This window comes from Balearica regulorum, chromosome W (assembly GCF_011004875.1).
Source record: "Balearica regulorum gibbericeps isolate bBalReg1 chromosome W, bBalReg1.pri, whole genome shotgun sequence".
NCBI classification, from domain to species: domain Eukaryota; kingdom Metazoa; phylum Chordata; class Aves; order Gruiformes; family Gruidae; genus Balearica; species Balearica regulorum.
Genome location: NC_046219.1, coordinates 17,154,000 through 17,176,736, shown reverse-complemented (window position 1 = coordinate 17,176,736; position 22,737 = coordinate 17,154,000). Strand labels below are relative to the sequence as shown.

The following is a 22,737-nucleotide window of genomic DNA, read 5'->3' as shown; positions in this document are numbered from 1 at the left end:
CATGAAACCTGCACCCAGCTGGCACATTTTGGTGCATTCAATGCATCTGAACTCTCTACTTACTTGTAAGAACTGTACATCTTGAAATAGCTCCTGAATGAACCTTCGAGATGGAAGTCGAAATGTACAATGTGCTAACAAGTAGGACACCTCAGAGTAAAGGCATATGTCATCAAATGCTTGGGGATATTTCTCCTTAATTCTGATCAACAGGAAAAACAAAATTTTAAAAGTCTTGAACAGATTTCCATCATATTTTTAAAAACTGTTCAATTAAATTTTGATTGTCATCATTAACAAAAGTAGAACTCTTCAGTAATAGGTATTATACATTCTGGATCTGATGAAGCAAGAAAATCAGAACAGAAAGCATTATTTTGTACCAAACTGGAAGAAATCCATATTAATGAGATGAAACAATATATAATTTGCAAGTTGTACAGAATCTCTGAGATCACCTAGTCTTAAAATAGATGTAGAAAGAGAACAATATATGAAAGAATAGGCATCCACATGTACAGCAGTAATAAAAAAATATGAAAAAGCTAACTTAATGACCTGTAAGCATTTTTAAAACTAAAATGAGCATTTCTGTGTTTTCTTTTAGCAGTCGTATGTCAGTTTCCAACATCACTAGCCCAGAAACTGACTTTTTTTATTATAACGTGTGGTCCCTGAATTTATATTCCTATATTTTAACATGAGTTTTTCTATAAATTAATTTCAGTAGTTGTACTCTTGCTTAAAGTAGATTTGTGTTTCTCAAGAAGTTACTTTCACATTGTTATTCTGGTTATCTGATATATATTATTTGGCACAAATAACAAAAGAATTATCATTTCTTTTTAAAAAATGCATGACATATAGTATGCAATGAAACATTACTACAGTTGAATTACTGATTTGAAAAATAATGGGGAAGAGTAAGAAACATATTAAAAGGAAAATTCTTTGCTTAGCTTTTACATTACGTTCAATCATCCCCAGTAACCCACAATAATACCTGCTTGACAATTTTTTGAGAAGTCAGAAATAAGGTGAATCACTATCTCGGAGATCTTAGAAAATACATACAACTAAATGTTGCTAAAACATCTGAAATGTATTTAACTTACGTCAGGAGGCCAGTTTCATGGCCCTTAGTTCCTACTGAACTACTCAAATTGATTACTAAACGTAAGACTTCTTTCCGCAGAAGTATTCTGCACACTGGTGTATCATCTGGAATTGATTTTACTCCTGGAAAAACAAATTCAACAGTATGGAGTTTAAGCAGAATAGTCTTTGTGCTAATCTTATGCCACATAAGTCTGTTTTAGCATCACACACACACGAGTATGTATTTATGTATGTATTGTGAACTACCAACAAATATTCCCATTAAAACAAAAATATTATTTTCATTAATTTTAACATGGAGATATTTAAAAAAGGTAAACTAGCATTTCATAAATACTGTGTGACATTTAGAAAAATCTGTGAGATTCAATTACAGTGCAGTTTCTATCACTAAATTATGTTGCAAACGGTGATTACCTGCTCTGTTTGTATTAGATGCTGGTGAATTTAGCACTCGGCTATTTCATAAGGAATTATGATAATTCAAAATGTAAACCACAAGTCTAAAAAAGAAATGTCTTTCTCTTTACAGGAATTTAGGGTTTTTTTTGTTTAAGATTTTTTTTTAAACAACACTGTGGGGTAAAAAGGCAATCAATTCGATTGTAACATCGGATACAGAGTTACATTTACATTACCTGCAAAAATGCCATATAGCTAAAGCAGAACAGTTTGAAAATATGCCATCTGCCATAGTCATTGATAATGCAATTACCTTCCTGGATAATGATTAGGGCATCCAAAGAGGGTTTTTTTGTTGTTGGTTGTTTGTTGAGTTTTTTTAAATAAAGAACATTACTTCGTTGCAGTATATATAAATAAAATATTATTTTTCCACAATACCTAAAAATACTTTAAGAGTTATAGTCTCTAATAATCATAAGGCTTTCAAACTTACCTAGTACAAGCTCTGTACTCTTGGTGCTGCTAGCTGAACCATGGGATACTGCATCACTACAGCTTGAAATTCCAGAGAATTTGGAGGAATGCACATCTAAGTGATTGTGTATGGTCTGCCCACACCAGTCAGTATATGGAACGTCTGAAAAATCTTGAAGAAACAAGATGTTACATCTTTGTTATTCACACTTTTCCTCACTTCAGATTTTTTTTTTTTTTTTTTTAAACAATGTTAAGCATGCAAAACACTGATACACTATGTACGGTAACTATCAGCATATGAACCAGCTAGAAACTAGATGTTTGATTTTGAACAAATCATCTAAAAATAACTTTTTTTTTTTAATATCTTATAATACTTGAGTGAAAATAATCAACTCAAGCACTGACAGAAGCCTAAAAAACTGTAATCACATGTAGAGCTCTTATGTAAAATAGAGCATGAATATATCAATAACATAATAAAGATGCTCTTGCATATACAGAAGCTTTTTGTTCATACAATTACCACAGGTCTTGCAGAAAGGGCTCTGACTTCATCAACAGAAAGATGTGACAAGTAAGATTCTTCTGGGAGGTTTCACTATGCATAGCCTTTGGCATTTTGGATGTAAAGTGTAAAAATATAGAAGCTTAGCTATAAGAAAACTTATATTAACTAGAAAGCTGCTTAAGGCCTAGAACTGTTTTAAAGCCTATAATCGTGGGAAAGGGGTTTGTAATCAAGTTAATAGCTAACTGACCATGGCAATGTACAATGCTGCTACGTTCCTTGTACAGTCCCTACCCAACCGGACAATAGGCCCGGGAATATTAATCTTATGAAGTAAATTGTAATGGACAAGTGTATCCACAGCAAGGATACTGCGCATGCCTGCAAGAAGAGGGTCATCCAGCGGACACGGGTGTGCGACCACTGACGACCACCAGAGACCCCTGAGGACCACCAACTCAAATCACTGAGCATGCCTGATGGGGAGGAGAATATGGAAATGGATTCCAAGAAATGATTATCATAGGACTGCCTTTTCTCGGAAAAATAATGAATATGTATGTTTTGATTCTATATAACCTGTATGTTGGTGATCACCTGGCATGCACGTTTGGTGGAGCTGTTTCCCCCGTGCATCCAGCGCTGCAATAAAGCATACCTAGGGTAACTCACATCTGGTAGAATTTTTCTTTAACAGATGGCAACCCAGGTGGGACCCTAGGACGCAAGAGGAAGGAGCACCAGTTAATTCTCTGGACAAACCCATGACCAACGCTCGTTGCCGGCAAAAATAGGTGAGTTCACCTAAGAGACTTGGACACGGGTCTTTCCAGACGACACTGGGAGTACTCTTGTGTTTAAACTTGCTAAAAGATTTGGTAAGAGGAAAAGAAGTAAGAAATGGGAAATACACCCAGCGTTGAAAGGGGGACGCCCCTTGCTGAGGTTTTGGAAAATTGGAATAAGGTTTATGGGGCACAGACTTTGCAAAAGAAAAGACTGATTGTGTTGTGTCAGGAGGAATGGCCATTCCTAACTCGATCTCGAGGGGGAGGACCTATGGATATTTGGCCTCCCAAAGGAACTTTTAAGCCCCATAAGTTAAAGTTTTTAAGGACTATTTTAGAAGATACTGCAAGTCAAAATATTGATTATTGGTATATTTGGTATGATTGGTCTTGTCAAAGACGTAAGCCATCTAAACCACGGGTAAGCCCACTTCCCTCTGCCCCTGAGGCCGAGGGAACTGACCTTCCCCAAGCAGGGATGTTTCCCATGAAATTGGATTACATCCCAAATCCCAGAGCAGGACCAGGAGCTCCTCCTGAAGTTCCTGCAGTGACTGCTGTGATGCGCCACGAACCTTGGAAACAAGGTGATTTGATTATGTGGCAAAGCAAAATGCCAAGATTAAGAGATGATGCAGAAAAATGTGCGCAAATGCTATCTGGAATAGTCACTGATTATACACCTAATTGGAGTGACATGAAAACTTTGTTAAGAGAACTATTCCAGATGGATGAGCGAGATAAAATTTTTCAAAAGGACCGAGAAATTGCTCAGAGGGGTCAAGGATTAAATCCCTGGCCCACTGAGGACCCCAATTGGAATTTAGCCACAACCGATGGAATGCAAGCTTATCGGGCAGCCATCGGACAATTATTGGAGGCCATACGGCAATGTGGCGAAAGAGTTACAAATTGGACAAAGGTCCTTGAATGCAGACAAAAACCTGATGAACACCCCAGTGATTATTGGATAAGATAGAAAACTACCTTGTTGAAATACGGGGGAATGACTAGAGAAAATTTTCAAGAACCATTGGCTATTAGTGTATTTGTGGAGCAGTCTTCTCCTGATATAAATAAGTATTTTAAAAAGCACATGCCTGGGTGGCAAGGGGAAACCCTGACTAAAATACTGAGTATTGCTGCTTTTGTTTTTGATGGTAGAGATGAAGAAAAACAAAAGAGAGAGAACGAGAGAAATAAACAGGAAAGGAAACGAGAGCGACAGGAAAAAGAGAGAGAAATTAGTTTGTTGGCTGCAGCAATTACACAGAATTATCAATCAAGAGGAAGGGGCAGAGGAATTTCAAGGGGAACTCCAAGAGGAAGGGGACATGGGGGAAGGGCTCCCTTTCTTTCTTCTCTTAACCAATCTAATCCTAATACTTTAGAGTGTTTTTATTGTGGGAATATAGGACATATCCAGCGAGAGTGCCCACTCCGCCCAGTAAGTGCTGGACGAGGATCAAATCCACCATATCCACCGCGCCCTCACTCACAATAGAAAATTAATGAGCTGAATTCCATGCTTACCGAAGGACTGCGAAAATGTCGAATGAAGGAGTGAAGGTAAACGAGTACGGACAAATTACTGCAAAGGTAAACGGACTTTTTGTTGAATTTTTAGTAGACACAGGAGCAACTTTGTCCCTTTTGAATTACGCACTCCCACAAACATTGATTTCTAAAGAGAAGGTACTTATAAGAGGGGTTGTTGGACAAGAAATAAAATCTATTTCAACCCCACTTCCAATTATCATTGCAGAGAAAATGGTATGGGGAAGATTTGTGATATCTCCAAATTCACCTGTGTCTTTGCTAGGATGTGATCTTTTGCAGGAATTTGGTACTCAAATACTCCTTGCTCCAGCTGGAATCAAGTTAATAATCATGGGATCAGAAATTGTGCAAATTCCACAAGAAGAAGAATCGGCTTTTAAAATTCCAAAAGGACTTGAAGCAGTTCCCCGGGAACTATGGAGCAGCTCTGGTGATGATATAGGATTATTGTTATCTGCAGAACCGGTAATAATTAAAACAAAAGGAGGGTCACCTCCATCAATTAAACAGTACCCAATTGCAGATGAGGCTATCCCAAGTATTCAAAAACAGATTGCAGTTTTCTTAGAAAAAGGAATACTCAAGGAATGTCAAAGTCCATATAATACTCCAATCTTGCCAGTAAGTAAACATCGATTAGATAAAGATGGGGATCCAGAATATAGATTTGTTCAAGATCTCCGTCCAGTAAATGAGCATGTAATTTCCCCACACCCTGTTGTCCCTGACCCAAATTTAATTCTTACCCAAATACCTGTATGGGCACAATATTTTACTGTTTTGGATTTAACAGGAGCATTTTTCAGTATACCTATTGGTGAAGAAAGTCAATTGATTTTTGCCTTCACTTGGCAAGGAAAACAGTTGACTTGGACATGCTTGCCACAAGGGTTTACTAGTTCACCAACCATCTTTTCTCAAATTCTCAGAAACGATCTAAGAGACTTAAAATTTCCTGGGGGTTCTGTCTTGATTCAATATGTTGATGATTTGTTACTAGCAAGCCATACGGCTGAAGATTGTATGCGGGATACTGAATATTTGTGCATCCAACTTGCAAAAAATGGTCACCGTGCATCTCTATCCAAACTGCAACTCTGTCAACAACAGGTAAAGTATCTGGGGTTTATTCTTAAACCAGGGAGGAGAGAAGTAGATCCAGAATGGGTAAGAGCTATACAAGAAATTCCCAGACCAGTAACAAAGAAACAAGGGGATTTTTAGGACAAGTAAGATATTGTAGGCCATGGATTCCTGGATTCAGTGAAATAGCGAAACCTCTTAATGAGGCAATGAAAAATGAGGAAGTGGAACCAATAGCTTGGGGTCCTGAACGAGAAAAAGCCTTTCGTGCATTAAAGGGAGCATTAATGCAAGCTCCAGCTTTGGGGCTTCCAGACTATTCTAAACCCTTTAAACTTTATTGCACAGAAAACAAAGGAACAGCAAATGGAGTTTTAGTTCAAACTTTAGGGCCACATGAAAGACCTATAGCCTATTATTCTTGCACATTAGATTCAGTAGCAAGAGGAACTCCGTTTTGCATAAGAGCTGTGGCTACTGCTGCTGAGTTAGTGGAAAAAAGCCGGAACATAGTCTTGGGACATCCCCTAGTAGTCTGCGTGCCACATGAAGTTGAAATATTATTGAAGCAATATGCCAAGAAAGCACTTTCTCCACAAAGAGCACATAAATATGAACTAATACTTCTGCTTGCTGACAATTTAAGATTGGAAAGATGTAACACTTTGAATCCTGCCACCTTAATGCCACTGCCCACGGATGGAGAAAAGGATGAACATGATTGTGAACAGGTGATCAAAATGACGAGCAAACCACGAGACGACCTACGAGATCAGCCTTTGGATAACCCAGATATGAACTTGTTTACCGACGGCTCCTCCTATTATGAAGAAGGATGGAAATGTACTGGGTTTGCTGTTACCACGGAAACTAAGGTATTGTTAGCAGGACCTTTGCCTCCCACTCTAGGTGCTCAAGGCACAGAGATCGTCGCCCTCACGAAAGCTGCACAATATGCGATTGGAATACGGGTTAATTTGTATACTGACTCTAAGTATGCGTTTGGAGTTTGTCATGCTACAGGAATGCTGTGGAAAGAAAGGGGATTTCTCACATCAGCAGGTAAAACGATCGCCCATGGACAGCAGATTAAAGAACTTTTGGAGGCGATCCAATTACCATCCGAACTAACAGTGATATATATTAAAGCACACACCAACCAAGAGAATCAATTGGCAAAAGGGAACGAGCTCGCGGACCAGGCTGCAAAAGCGGCAGCCCGACAAGTCATCTTTGCAATGACACTGACCCATCAAGGAGAGTTTGACCGGGAATTGCCAGACACACAAAAGCTGTATGAGGAACTTCCTGAGGAAGACAGCCAGCTCTGGGAGAAGCTGGGAGCTGAGCAGCAGAATGGACAATGGACTCTAGGGGGGAAACCATTACTCCCAAAAAGGTATTTAATACCGATCGCGCGATGGCACCATGAGAAAACCCATGGTGGACCTGAGAATATAGCTTTGAGAGTACAGAGACTGTGGGCAGCACCAGGGATTTATGCTGCTAAGAGAGTTTGCGAAGGGTGTCGACTGTGCAAACAGTATGCCTCTTTGAAAATCAAGGCACCAGCAGGAAAGCGACCTCCAGCAACATATCCTTTTCAAAAACTACAATTTGACTGCACGGAGATGCCTAGGGCTATGGGATATGCTTATTTACTTGTGATCATTGATCAGCTTTCGGGCTGGGTGGAGGCTTTCCCAACTCGAAAGAATGACTCAAAAACAGTGGTTAAAGCTCTGTTAAAAGAGATAATACCTAGGTATGGAGTTCCTGAAATAATTGACTCCGACAGGGGAGCACATTTCTCTGCCGCAATTTTAGTGCAAATTTATCATTCATTAAATATCAAGATGCAATTGCACACACCTTATCATCCACAATCGTCAGGACAAGTAGAAAGGATGAATAGGACGATCAAAGACAAATTAGTTAAGACTTGTAAACAAACTGGCTTGAAGTGGCCAGAAGCATTAAATTTAGTACTTTGGGACATTAGAAACACACTGAGGCAACCAGTAGGTGTATCTCCAGCAGAAGTTTTATTTGGGAGAATTTTAGCAGTACCTGGAACTTATATTCCAGCAAAAACAAGCCTTTTGGATGGAGATGAACAGGTAACTCAGTATTTATTGTATTTGCAAAATTCTTTTATGCAATTACGAAATCATGCTTATTGGTATCAAGGGATAACACCTGAAATTCAGGTACACAATATTCAACCAGGGGATAAAGTGTATATAAAGAATTTTAAACGGAAAAATAGATTTGAGCCCAAATGGGAAGGACCTTACATGGTGTTATTAACCTCGTTTTATGCTGTCAAGGTACAAGGAAAAGAGACGTGGATCCATCACTCACATGTGCTTAAAGATTCCGCGACAGAATGAAAATCAACGCACTGCTGTATTTGCTGATTTGTTTTCTCTTGAGTAAGCCTGATACCTTGTGGACAAAGTTCATCCTGCGATACCGAGATGCAATTACAAAAGGAACCATAATACAATATAGTAATACTAGTCTCTGGGAGCAAACCTTTTGTAAAGTTTGGGGAACTAAGAATGCAAAAGGGGAAAATATTGTAGCGGGTAGAAATACTGAGATTGTATGGAATCCTTTTTTTAATCCTAATGTTTTTCTAGAATTTTGTGTTGGATTTGTGATGGGAGATCCTGAGAATGGAACGGAATCATCAAGAAGTTATACATGGAATATGCATCCATATCACACATATATATATGAGCCACAAACAGGAACAGGAACCTGGTGTGTCAACCATCACTTATGGGTAATGACAGAGGGTAAACACAATGATTGGTGTTGTATCAATTTGAATCTGACGAGTCCATTCTTTTTTGTAATGTATTACATTATCAAAGATGGGTTTAGGAATTTTCCGGTAGCACATGATTATGAATTTCCCTGGGGTTTTCAAACTGGCATTTCTAATACTGACAAAATAATGACCAAATCTAGATTAAGTAAACGAAGTTTAGTTGGAAATGAAGAGGAAACTTTTTGGTTAAATAACACTCACGTTTCCTTAATGAAGTCCTTTGCGAAGAATTTGAATTATACTGAATGTTGGCTTTGTGCATCTTTACCAAAATCTGTAGGTCGAGGGTTTGAATTAATTGGTATTCCAGTTCCGAAGGATTCAGTTTGGGAAAAGTTTTGGAGAAATACCTCTATAACGACTAAATATGAGGAGCAAATATTAACCATCAGAATTCCTCCTTTAGACGAATATCATAACATCCTCTGTGTAGAGAGATGTTACCCCCCCCAGAGAACTGGACTTGGCAGTTTTGTCTTAATCACACTTTTGTGGGAAATTGGACTAAATGCAACACAACTAATCATATTAAATCTCGCTTGAGCTGGGCTTGGAGGGGACCAAAGGCACTAGGACTATTCTGGTTATGTGGTGACAAAGCTTATAAAGTACTCCCACCACGCTGGGGAGGAATTTGCACTCTAGGACTGGTAACTGTGGATTTACAAATTCTCCCTAAAACTATAAATGTTCCAATCTGGCATTGCACCTTTTTAACTCGTGTTAAAAGGACCAATAACCCACTAATAGAAAAACCCTCAGGATTTCACTCTTTTCTCCGATGGTTCATACCATCTTTAGGCGTGAGTGAACTGGAAAAAGCGATTTTAAACATATCGGGGGAAACTGAAAAATTGGCAAATTATACTGCTCATGGGTTAACAACCTTGCAAATTGAAATTGCAGAACTCTCAAAAATTACCCTACAAAATCGTATGGCCTTAGATATGATGTTAGCATCACAAGGTGGAGTTTGTACAATGCTAAATGTGAGTTGTTGCATATACGTAGATCATTCCGGGGAATTATTGACTGACGTACATAAAATCTGGGAGATTAGTTCTCAAATGCGACAAGTACAAAAAGACGATACATCTTGGGGTTTTACTGATACTGTGTCGTGGTTGACTTCCTGGGCTCCTGATTTATCTGTGTGGCTCAAAAAGGCGCTTGCTGTAGCAGCCTTAGTGATCATAGGGATTGTATGTATAATAGTGATTTTTCAATGTTGCACAACCTGTTTTTCTAGTATAGTAGCAAAATTACAAGGAGCTTGGAGATATAAATAATTGCAGGGATGCAATGAAAACAAAAGGAGGGAATTGTAAAAATATAGAAGCTTAGCGATAAGAAAACTTATATTAACTAGAAAGCTGCTTAAGGCCTAGAACTGTTTTAAAGCCTATAATCGTGGGAAAGGGGTTTGTAATCAAGGTAATAGCTAACTGACCATGGCAATGTACAATGCTGCTATGTTCCTTGTACAGTCCCTACCCAACCGGACAATAGGCCCGGGAATATTAATCTTATGAAGTAAGTTGTAATGGACAAGTGTATCCACAGCAAGGGTACTGCGCATGCCTGCAAGAAGAGGGTCATCCAGCGGACACGGGTGCAAGACCACTGACGACCACCAGAGACCCCTGAGGACCACCAACTCAAATCACTGAGCATGCGTGATGGGGAGGAGAATATGGAAATGGATTCCAAGAAATGATTATCATAGGACTGCCTTTTCTCGGAAAAATAATGAATATGTATATTTTGATTCTATATAACCTGTATGTTGGTGATCACCTGGCATGCACGTTTGGTGGAGCTATTTCCCCCGTGCATCCAGCGCTGCAATAAAGCATACCTAGGGTAACTCATGTCTGGTAGAATTTTTCTTTAACATAAAGAGATGAATGTAAAATCCAAGCTTTTAATTGTTGCACAGTTAACAGAACCACAGAAAAACATCAAATTATACCACAAAGAGTTTTTCCCCTTATGTTTAACTAGAATTTCCATTCCTACAGCACATGTCCATGGTCTCCTGTCCTTCGGCTGCGTGCCTCTGACAAGAGCCTGGCTCTGCCTCACCTGTAATCCCCTCATGCTAATTGAAGACTACAATTGGGATTTTATTTGCCATCTCTTTGATACTGAACTTGAGCTCAAACTCAGCTCTCTCGGCCATTCCTCACATTTTGTGTATCACCCCCCTTGCCAACAGTACTCTTTGTGTGTTACTACCCGAACGGTAAGGATTCCTACTAAGCAGAAATTGGAATTTCCATTACAGGATTATCTTTGTATTATAGACATTGTAAAAAGGCATGTAACTGCAAGCCCTGCAGAGGAGGTTAGGAAGAAAATAATTCGGAATCTGATCTGAATCTCAAAATATGAATAAAGAAGATTATATCCAAGAAGTTACAGCTCAACTTCAACAGACTCCTCAATTAGATTTCCTTTGTTTTGTTTTATGGTACAGACTTGCTTTAAAGTCAGACTTTTCATTAGTTTGACCACAAACTTCAGTTTTCAGGACATCGATTTGTAAATACTTAATAAGGTTTTGAATTTTATATTTTGATAAGCTTTTAGAAATATTTAACTACTAACACCACTAGACACAGAAAAGATAGAAGTGACCATTGAAATACCATTGGTTACATAGTGAACTTATTAAGGAGAATTAATATCAAGGTCAATAGTAAGAAAAAAACCAAAACAAAACCACAACAAAAAAGCTTTACAGATTCATCAATTTTAAAGATGAACAAAATTCAATATTTTAATTTAGTTTTATCACACTTTCCCACAAGGAACACTAACCTGTATGACTATATGAAGAGTTCACTTTGTTGTTAGGCTGATAACCCAGTATTTGAATGCAGACACAGTAAAGGCAGTTCTCATCTGTGTGCTCCTGTAGCCCTGTATCCTCTATATTTTCTAAAAACTGAGAGGCATCTGAACGGCCAGTATTCATTATTTCTGTGAGACTGATCTGCTGTCGGAGCATCTGAAAAGGACTTTTGACAACATCACTTGTACCTGATGGAAGACCTGTAAATAAGCAATTAGACATCAGAAAAAACCCCACACAACCAACAGTTAATAGAACATTATTTCAATTAAATTTCCACTTTTAAGCCTTTTAAGGCTGGGAGGGGTGTGTGTGTGTGAAGATCTAGGATGAAACTAGACTCAATAATGCAGAAACAAGTCAAAGACACTTTAGTATCATGTTCTTCCCTGGGTGGAAAATACCAACAAATACAATTTTGAACAGGTGTTACTTTACACTGAAGCTTAGTAAACTACATAAACACACTTTCAGGAAAGTCATCTTTATATTACATTAACAACACAAAAGAAAAAAAAAAATCAGTAAGATGTGTCTATTTGGATGTTCAAAGTGCTCGTAATAAGTTCCAATTAACTAAGAAGCAAGACAACAGCTATCCTATACTACTTTAGGATCAGTACCAATGTTTCTTTTTCAGTTGTCCTAAAAAGATACATATTAATGCCCTATAGATTTCTGACTACTCTGGAGTAAAAAGAAAGCGCATTCCAGAACAAGCCAGGCATTACAGAGCACTTGCAATTTTCTTGTACCATGTTCCATCACCTCTGCTGCTCAACTGTCACAGAAATATCACAGAAAGACAAAATTTACTTTCTGAAATACACATCTAACACCTTTATTGGTTCCTGTAAGTTTACGTGTAATCAAAGGGGAGTAAAAATATAACAGCCCTATATATATAGCATACATATTTTAGCTTAAATTTTGTTACTTTCTTTAATGCAGTATCCCTACCAGTCTTCAATTAACTTTAGCTCATATCAAAAATATGTAGACTTTCCTTCTTAGTTTATTAGAGCTGGATCAAGCTTTGAAGCAACACCACATTATCTTGAACTACATAAAACAGGGACAACTTAGCCCGCTATCCTGAATCTAGAACACAGCTCGCAAAAATTAAAAGCTAAAAATAAGCTTTTCTGTAAAGACAAATCAACAAATAAAACCCAACACCCCACCCAATGTACAAACAACAGAAAGGTACAGAAGAAGAACAAAACCAATACCTCCTGCATCAGGTGCAAAGACCCTAGCTCCATGGTCATCAAATGGAGGTGTGGTTTTCTTCTGGAAATATGGAGTTTCCTTTACCTGGAATATTCAAGTAAAAGTTAAAATTAGCACAGGTGATGATTATATAACAAAGGAAAAATAGATATTTTTTATGAGGAAATAAAGTGTTGTCAATTTTTTACTTCAGGAAAAAGATCTAATTGGAGGAAGAAATTAAGAATGTGCTCCTGAGTAGTAAAGAAAAGCCAATGAGAAAAATATACATCTGTGAATGAACATTTATTAAGCAAGGCTTATGAACAGTCAGTAAATGGTAAAACATAGTGGTGACAGGCTGTAAGGAAACCAGTGACTCAGAAGTGGCTATTAATGATCTGTCTACAAACACTCTACAACACTGGAGACCTTGGGAAAGTAGAGCAAAACCACTCAGGACATCTAAAATGTTGCCTGTAAGATGTTGCAGAGTCAAGATGTGTCTCAACTCTACAAAAAGAGTTGAGAGAAAACAAGTGAGGCAACATAAACATGCCATAAAGAGTGTGGAAGAGAGAGAAATAAAATAGTAATTTCATAACGGGGAAATAGAAGCAGGTATGATGGAGAATCTTGCCTTTGCTCTAGCTTTAATAATTTTTTTGAGATTAGTAAGAAAGGAATTTAGGTTTGAAAGGCAAAGACTAAATAAACTAAAGATAAGGAAGCCACTAATTTACCTGTGACATAGACCATGTTCTGGTTTTGATAATTAGGTAACAGAATATTAAACATTATGATGCATCAGTTTGTTAGATGGAAATGTGGCTTAACTAAGTAGAGAGAGGAAGGCAATTGATAAGACACTTAAGACAATCTGTTTTAACTGAAAGAAATGTATCTGTGAGGTTAAGTAAAGACAATATAATTTAATGCTATGATGATATACAAATAAAATAATATTAAATCAAGATCATGGTAGCAGAAATCACGGTAGCAGGAAGTTTACTGTGGGATTATGCACATCATTTATGGTTGATCAATGAACATATCAATTAGTTGGCTAAAGAGATATTAACAAATGTCCACAAACTACGTTCATTTTAGTATAAAAGCTAGCTGTCAGCTAAGTCTTATGACAGCATATTTATGTTACCCTGTTTAAAACACTTCTAACCTAGTCTGTGTCATTATTTGCCTAATAATACAAAACAGACTAGCACCATTCTGTAAACAAGGTTAGAAATGTAACTCGTTCTCCAAAACGCATTCCTTGAAAGTATCACATCCTGTTTTCCTCATTTCTGTAGATCTAATCTATTCTGATGATAATGCAAGAGTTAACTTAATGGATTCATTTGCATTTTCATACTGGAAGGTAGTTATTGCATACATACCTGAAATATTTCGTTAATATCCACTGGGAGAGCAAGGCCAATGTAATCATCAGAGCTACCATATGTAGCATTAGAAACCATGGAGCGAACAGAGGAGGAACGCTGAAGTGTGTTTTGGTTAATAGGACTTAATAAATCTTCTTTATCTAATGAAGCATAACTTAAAGCTTTCATGAACCTGTAACATTGATATAATAAATCACAATCTTGGTAAATCTCTCATTCTGACACATTACAAGTAAGGAGGACTACTGACACAAAGACTATCCTCATCTTCCCATTGTAGAACCCAGAGCTTGTTACTCTGTCAAATTACAGCTATAGGCTTATTGCTTTTGTTCTATCTCATGTTATATTGCATGGTTTGGCAGTTCCTCAGGTAAAAATTTGTGATATTTTTTTTTTTTTTTGAAAGTCCTGGAACAGGGACTTGAAAGATTGCAGGATAGAGCTTCTGCTTAAGGGGTTGCCACCCCTGTAAAACCACAAATTTTCTCCAACTTACCAAGCTTCAAAGATTTACAGACCAGACACAGTCAGTAAAGATGTAGGCTTTTAAACTCCTAATGCAGAGCTTGAGCCTGCTAGGTACCAGAGATGTGAGCAAGAAACATTTTTTTCCTGTATTCTAAAGGAGCCACCCACTGGGTCACCCAAGCATGGAAGAATTTGCTCAACATGAACAAAGAACAAACTTGAACCTGTGCAGTGAGCAGAGCTGACTGTGACAAGCAACCTGAGGAACAAAGAAATAGGTTGGGAAAGGACATAGGAGAAAGGAGGCTAGAGAACAAGTCCTCAGTGCTGATCAGAGTCCTGATGATGGAAATCTCTCATTTGGCTATCTCTCATTTTACTTCTCATTGAAGATAACCTATGAATGCTTTCTGCTAATCAACCTAAGTAGATGGTCTATGCAGTGGATTAAAGCTTCCTAGTAAAAAGAGACACTCCTTAGGAACAGTAAATTTTTATTATATTACTGCAAATTATTATACATTGGAAGGTAAGTATAGTGAACATTTTATTTCTTGAGCTGGACTTTCTGCCTTAGAAATAATTTTTTAATCCTTTTTTTAGATGGACAATTAAAATGTCTTCTCATCCATAACAGCTTAACAGATTTATACCAAAATAAAAATAATTTATTATGGTTTGACTATGTGTTGCTCGAGATATTATTATGCGATAGGAATGTGCAGAACACAGATTATAGGACATCAACAGTTTTCTCACTACTAATTCTGACCAATGCTAATTACAGTAGCAGTAGACTTGCAATAAAACTCAAGCTGTACATCAAAACCCAAAGTTACCAATTGCATTAGTTATTTCCTAATAAAGCGTTCTATAATTACTCTCAATATATATATACACGTATTAATTCTAAACATTTGTCCCTGCTTCTCTTGGAAAAGCTAACAGATATATCATTAGTAGTGATAAACACTGACAAGTTTTCATGAAATCATGTCTGCACGTGATAGGGGTGAGAGCTACGGTCAGGATTTGAGACATACATCTTAACGTGTTTGGTTGGTCTTTAAAGACAGAGATGGAAAATTTAGCCTCACAAAGTAATTTGTGCAAAGAAATAAGCTTTTCAATCTTTTGAATGAATGGAACAACTAGAAACATCACTGAAGTCAATTTATAGCTGCTACTTGCTATGAACACCTGAATTTGTGAATGACGCATGAATCAAAGAAAATTTTCTGAAGACAGACAGAAGAATGGCCTTAGAAAACAAAAAAGGACAGAATATTTCTTTCCAATTTATTACTTAAACAGCAGTTAAAGACAATATTTAGCTGGAAGTAGTAACATACTCTGAAATTAAAAAGGCCACAAGTATTCAGTGGAGACACTCAGTTATAACTGGTAAGAAAAATACATATACTAGTTAAATCATAGTCTTTCCAATGAATTATGTCAGTAACCAAGACAATCTGACAATCTTTTTTAATATGTACATCTGCAATTTTTTAACCTTCTCAGAATAAGAGCACTCCAGTCATTTCAGTTCAACGTTAAACAGGTCAGCTCAAATCCTTGCACCTAACCACTGATACAAGAGATCATGAACAGCTAAGCACAAGGAAGATGGTTAATATTACACTGCATGTTGAGTCTCAGGATGAAATTCCACTGTAGCAAGGCTGCTTTGCATATCAAGGGCATGACTGCAAGGAACAGTACAGCATGACTAGAGCCACAACAGAATCTGTACTGCCACTGAAGTGACACTGATTTGTTTCTGCATCAGCACAGGAAGCCAGTGACAAAGCAAGGCAGCACTTCTGATTTCCAGGATGGTGCAGCTTAACTACTGAATCATCCTTAATTTATCAGGACACTCAGTCTAGTTCTAAATTAATAGAACAAAGGGAACAAAACTTATCTTTTATGGCATCTTTTCAGAATCATAGAATGGTTTGGGTTGGAAGGGACCTCAAAGATCATCTAGTTCCAACCCCCCCTGCTGCGGGCAGGGACACCCTCCACTAGACCACGTTGCCCAAAGCCTCATCCAACCTGGCCTTAAACACTTCCAGGAAGGGGGCCTCCACAACCTCTCTGGGCAACCTGTTCCAGTGCCTCACCACCCTCACAGTAAAGAATTTCTTTCTAACATCTAATCTAAATCGACCCTCCTTCAGCTTAAACCCATTACCCATTGTCCTGTCACTACACTCCCTGATAAACAGTCCCTCACCATCTTTCCTGTTAGGCCCCCTTCAGGTACTGGAAGGCTGCAATTAGATCTCCCCGGAGCCTTCTCTTCTCCAGGCTGAACAATCCCAACTCTCTCAGCCTGTCCTCATAGGAGAGGTGCTCCAGCCCTCTGATCAGCTTCGTGGCCCTCCTCTGGACTCGCTCCAACACCTCCATGTCTCTCTCCTGTACTGGGGCCCCCAGAGCTGGACGCAGTACTCCAGGTGGGGTCTCACAAGAGCAGAGTAGAGGGGCAGGATCACCTCCCTCGACCTGCTGGTCACGCCTCTTTTGATGCAGCCCAGGACACGGTTGGCTTTCTGGGCTGCAAGTGTGCATTGCTGGCTCATGTTGAACTTTTCGTCAATCAACACCCCTAAGTCCTTCTCCTCAGGGCTGCTTTCAATCCATTCCTCACCCAGCCTGTAGCTGTGCTTGAGATAGATTGCCCTGACCCATGTGCAGGACCTTGCACTTGGCCTTGTTGAACTTCATGAGGTTCGCATGGGCCCACCTCTCCAGCCTGTCCAGGTCCCTCTGGATAGCATCCCTTCCCTCCAGTGTGTCGACCCCACCGCACAGCTTGGTGTCGTCGGCAAACTTGCTGAGGGTGCACTCGATCCCACTGTCCATGTCGCCGACAAAGATGTTGAACAGTGCCAGTCCCAGTACCGACCCCTGAGGAACACCACTCGTCACCATTCTCCACTTGGACATCGAGCCGTTGACCACAACTCTCTGAGTGCGACCATCCAGCCAATTCCTTATCCACCGAGTGGTCCATCCATCGAATCCATGTCTCTCCATTTTAGAGACAAGGATATCATGCGGGACAGCGTCAAATGCTTTGCACAAGCCCAGGTAGATGACATCAGTCATTCTTCCCTTATCCACCAATGCTGTAACTCCATCACAGAAGGCCACCAAATGTGTCAGGCATGATTTGCCCTTAGTGAAGCCGTGTTGGCTGTCACCAATCACCTCCTTATCTTCCATGTGCCTGACCATAGTCTCCAGGAGGGTCTGCTCCATGATCTTGCCAGGCACAGAGGTGAGACTGACTGGTCTATAGTTCCCCAGGTCCTCCTTTTTTCCCTTTTTAAAAATGGGGGTTATGTTTCCCCTTTTCCAGTCAGTGGGAACTTCACTGGACTGCCATGAGTTAATCATGTGAAAATATAAAAAAAAAAAATGTTGCTCTTAATCAGGAAGGAAACTAGTAATAATAAACAGGCACTATAGACACTCAGCTGGGTATGTGGACTGAAATTCAGGGACCACTCTTCTGTGCAGTAAGGAAGTGACTAATGGCTGGTAACTTCTCCCCTTTCTCTCATGTGAGACAGGATATTTAGGTAAAAACAGAGATAAAAAGTGTCTTTTCCCTTTCAATAGTAATCTGAAAATCCAATCCACTAGCTAAAAGCTGATTTGAAAGGAAATGTTTGGGAAGTAGAACAACTTTTACGAGAAAGTTGTTAAGCACTGACTGTAGCTGCTGGGAACACTGTCAGTGTCATGAGTTAGATATCTTATATAACTATGCAATTAGTCTTCAGAAGAGCTAATACTATTCAAAAATTAAGAGGTGACACGGCAATCTAAAAATAAATCCTATGAGTAAAAGCTTTGCTCTGTTGTAGCTAAGAAGCCAAATTCACATTCATATCAGTTGTACCACTGTCTCGCCACTGGCCTCAGTGCCACAGTGAACACGAATATAGCATATTGGCAGGAGTCCCTGTCCGAAAATCTCACTAAGTGACACTGAAAAAATTACCTTCTGAAATACAGCTCTGATTGCATAAGCAATTTTGTGTGATTGCAACTTTAGTAATGTTAGCAGTGCAATTGCATTGAAATATTAAAAAAAGTTATGGAAGCAAATGTGATAAAAGGAAACATATTCCTTCATCACTAACAGCATTAAAGGGATTGAGGACAGCTATTAAAGCTAGGCTTCTCTGACAGCACTTACAACATTCAGAATTCTCATTAGTCTATTATTCTCCTAATATTGGTACTGCTTTCAGCAAAGTTATGAATCATCCTGCAACAACTGTCACTTTTAGATGAAGTTGGAAAAAAATATTAGAAAGATACTTTTCTTATTTAATTGTTCTTACAGCTTTGAAGAAAGAAACAAGCACATAATAATCTCTTACCGGTTTGGGGTCAGCCGAGAATCCAGGCTGCCAGACTTCATGGTAATAGTGTCAGTAAACAGCACGTCCTTTGCTGGAGATGCTAGGGCTTCTGAGTGAGACAGTGAAGGATGCATTCTCTGCTGTTGTAAGCGTTTTAGTGTGGCATAGCCAAAGGCATCTCGAGAACTTGTGTAGCTAAAGTTATAGTCAGCAAGACTTTTTATTGTAGCAAGAGAAGGAGCCTTAAGAGACTGGGCTCTTCGGGGAAGTGTATGAGAAGACCCTGGCAGTACCAAGGATACAGAGTTGGATTTTGAGAGTGGCAGGTGATTAGACTGCGATGTTGAACAGTGACTTGGTTTAACTGTTTTTGTGCTTACCACAGTACTTGAACTTCCACAGTCAGTATCTACATTTGTAGCGTCCGCACCTACAGTCTCCCTTGAAGGACTAGAGCTCATTGAACTTATGCCACTTGTTGTGGTATCTGTATTAAAACTTAAACTACGACTCTTGAATTGCGTTTGTGTAGTACCATCTCCTATTAGCCTTTCTCTGCTCGTGTTTTCCTGGTGAATTTCATTTCCAAGACCTTTTGGCAGCTTCAGATCATTTTCTCCAATACTTGGGGTACAATCAGTATCTTCCATGAGCTTACTTCTGACAAAAGAAGTTTCTAATCGTAAAGTCTGGATTTTAGGAACTCTGAAAACAGGGTTGAATTCTTCCCCAGCAGGAAAGTCTATGCTACTGGAAGGTTCTGTTACAGTACGAATTCGCCTCAGGCCTGATTTACTGTCAGATGTCAGCCTTCCTCCTTTTGGATCACAGCTACTTCTATGTTTTTTATTAGGTAGAGTAAGAGAGTTTAGGATGCGATTTTTCACAAGTCTGCTAGAAGAAAAAAAAGGAAAGGGACTACGGTCTTTATCCTTCGAAGGTCCAGGTCTGTCATAAAATATTTGTTCTGCATCTTCAGTAATATCTAGGAAGAATGTACTAGTGGAAGTACTACCAAAACGGTCATCCTCCATGATGAACATACCTGAAATTATGAGACTTTGTCACTGAAAATGGACATTTCTTCAAAGCATATAAACTATGTTGCGAAAAAGTAAGCAATTCTATAAAAGCTAAAATGGGAGACTACGTGGTTTTTTTGTTGAATTTTAATTCAACATCTTTTCTGCAGAACTTAGTATTGTAAATTAAGTATCTTCAGGAGTACCTGAGCTGAAGGTCTCATTGCTTCAAAAGAAAAGCCACACTATCTTATTTCAGTGCAAATATTCAGCTACTAGGATTACAAGTGATGTGCTCCTTTAATGATATCTAAATATGGTATATTTCTGGATTTAAATTCCAAATATCAATAGCAAAATTAAAATGTATTAGATACACAAAATATACAAGAATTTAAATACAGTAATATATATTTTATATATATAATATATATTGTGTATATATGTGTGTGTATGCACAGAATATATATTCTAAATATTCCTTTATTCCTTTGAGGACAAACAAGTAAACGTATCTTTATATCTAAAGCATGGAGATTTCTGCAGGGTATTATAGCAAGCTGCCATAACTTGACATAAAAAACTAGTAACTTACCATAATATTAAAATTTCTTATTTCTACAGCAAATGTAAATCTAAGACACTGTTTTCTTCCCTCTCACTTGATTACATCTCCCTGAACGCATATAACTGTCCCCTGGCTTGCACTCTTCTTTCTTGCAATAGCACCTTTAAACCATTTGCCTGAACCTCATCCTGCCAAAAAGTCGGAAAGAACACCAAAATGCTGTTTTGTTTGGGATTTTGTTGTTGTTGTTGCTTGTTTGCTTAGGGTTTTTTTTTGTTGTTACTTACTTGAAGGTGTAGATTCGCTTTCACTGTTATGCCTAGAACTGGTGGACTCAGAGTTCAAGCTAAGAGTGCTGGGTATAGAAGAAAGTTCATTGCAGAGCTGCTCCATGTCATCAGGGACCACTGGCCAAGGCTGTCTACGACTGTGTCTCACTGCATCCCAGTTATGATGCTTCAAAATGTCACATCCTTGTTTAGTTTTGGCTATTAGACCAAGCGCGTAGACACAGGTTCTGTATTTAATGTTTATACAGAAAAAAAGAGCAACAATAATAGCATCTAATTTAACTAAACTTATTTCTCTCTTGAAAGGAAACAATTTCAAAACAATTCAGCAGAAACCTCAAGAATGCCATATAGCTTTTTGTTCCTGATTTTTATTTGTAAATCAATGGAAGCTTAAGAAATGCACTACAATACCTGAGAACAATACACTATTATAAAATATAATTATTACAAGAGTCTGATACATAAAGTAGAAAAGTACCTTTTTTTTTTTAAAGGACAAACATTAATGCAGTAGCAGTATTAGACAAAAGACCATCTATTTATGCTTTCTTTTAAAGATTCAAAAAAGATACTGAATAAAAATGATGGAATAATAAATTGATTCCAACAGAGATATAAGTAGCAAATATTTTAATTGATTTTTAAAAAAGGAAAAAAAAGTAGTATGTATCTTTTTTCATAGGTTTCATTTGCTTACTGCATGTTCTTTTAGACTTCCTATACAATCCTGAGATGGCAAAACAATCCTGAGATTGTATAGGACCAAGACTGATCAATAATCTTTAATAACTGATTTCCAAGTAAGTGGCAAAACTATATTCACATAAATTAGGTAAAGCTATTTGAAAACCTACTGGAACTACCATCTGTAATTTTTATGTACAAATCAAACACACATACCCTCTAACGGAGAGAACCTCACAATGTTGTGCAAGTGCCATTATATCGGGAATTACATTCTCCTCTTGAAGCAAGTTAAGACCCCAATTTGATGATCCAATATTGCCCTGGAATAAAACAGTTTGTCAAATTAGTTTTGATTTTGATGTGATTTGCAGCACTGTCAGTGTAAAGCTTTCGACAGTTTTGTTTGTTGGTGGTACAGTTTCTAAGCCATATCCTTCTCAAAGCAATTAGAGATTTGAGCACCCTTTTTGGCATTTCCTAGTCATGCAAATCCAAAAAAGGACACAGGACACTATGTATAATACCTAAAACTGGTCACAGTTAACTACTACATATTCCTCATTTTACCAATTCTACTACAGCCAGCAGTATGATCTTGAATTAATCATTTTGCATTCTTCTTAAACAGGCATTTTATTACATACCTACAATATTTTCCAGTAATAGTCACCTTGGACAAATGTTCCAAAATAAACTTTGCAGAAGACAAGAAAGAGGCAGACGAACAATTGAGATGGCAAAACAACTTTAGAAGTATAGCTTGGATAGGCACAGACACTAGGTTTTCCCCACATCATCCCAAGAACCAGGGACGTCATGACCATATATATTCACATGCATCAACAGTGGCAGTCAACTTTCTTCCAGAAAAACTGAATTTTGGAAAACCACAGTAAATATATTAAAAATAGACCACAGCAAGTGGTAACCACTGGTTCCATAGTAATAATGTTACTACATGTGGCAATCTGTTATTTTTATTTGGTTTTAAAAAACAAAACCCAACAAAACAAAAAAAACCTCAACAAAATCCACAACAATCCCCCCCCCCAAA

The 22,737-nt window shown here is 38.1% G+C and overlaps 1 protein-coding gene across 2 annotated transcripts in view; it reads right to left on the bottom strand.

The window, feature by feature from the left end:
- Positions 1 to 22,737, bottom strand: part of LOC142599146 (rapamycin-insensitive companion of mTOR-like) — a 127,015-nt gene that overhangs the window by 2,544 nt on the left and 101,734 nt on the right. For both annotated transcript variants that reach the window (XM_075738845.1, XM_075738846.1), the window contains 9 exons: positions 21,897 to 22,003; positions 20,991 to 21,220; positions 19,132 to 20,158; positions 14,252 to 14,429; positions 12,872 to 12,956; positions 11,606 to 11,839; positions 2,018 to 2,170; positions 1,116 to 1,239; positions 64 to 202 (listed from right to left, as the gene is read on the bottom strand). In XM_075738845.1, coding sequence (XP_075594960.1) covers positions 64 to 202; positions 1,116 to 1,239; positions 2,018 to 2,170; positions 11,606 to 11,839; positions 12,872 to 12,956; positions 14,252 to 14,429; positions 19,132 to 20,158; positions 20,991 to 21,220; positions 21,897 to 22,003 — 2,277 coding nt within the window. The remainder of the gene's footprint in view (positions 1 to 63; positions 203 to 1,115; positions 1,240 to 2,017; positions 2,171 to 11,605; positions 11,840 to 12,871; positions 12,957 to 14,251; positions 14,430 to 19,131; positions 20,159 to 20,990; positions 21,221 to 21,896; positions 22,004 to 22,737) is intronic.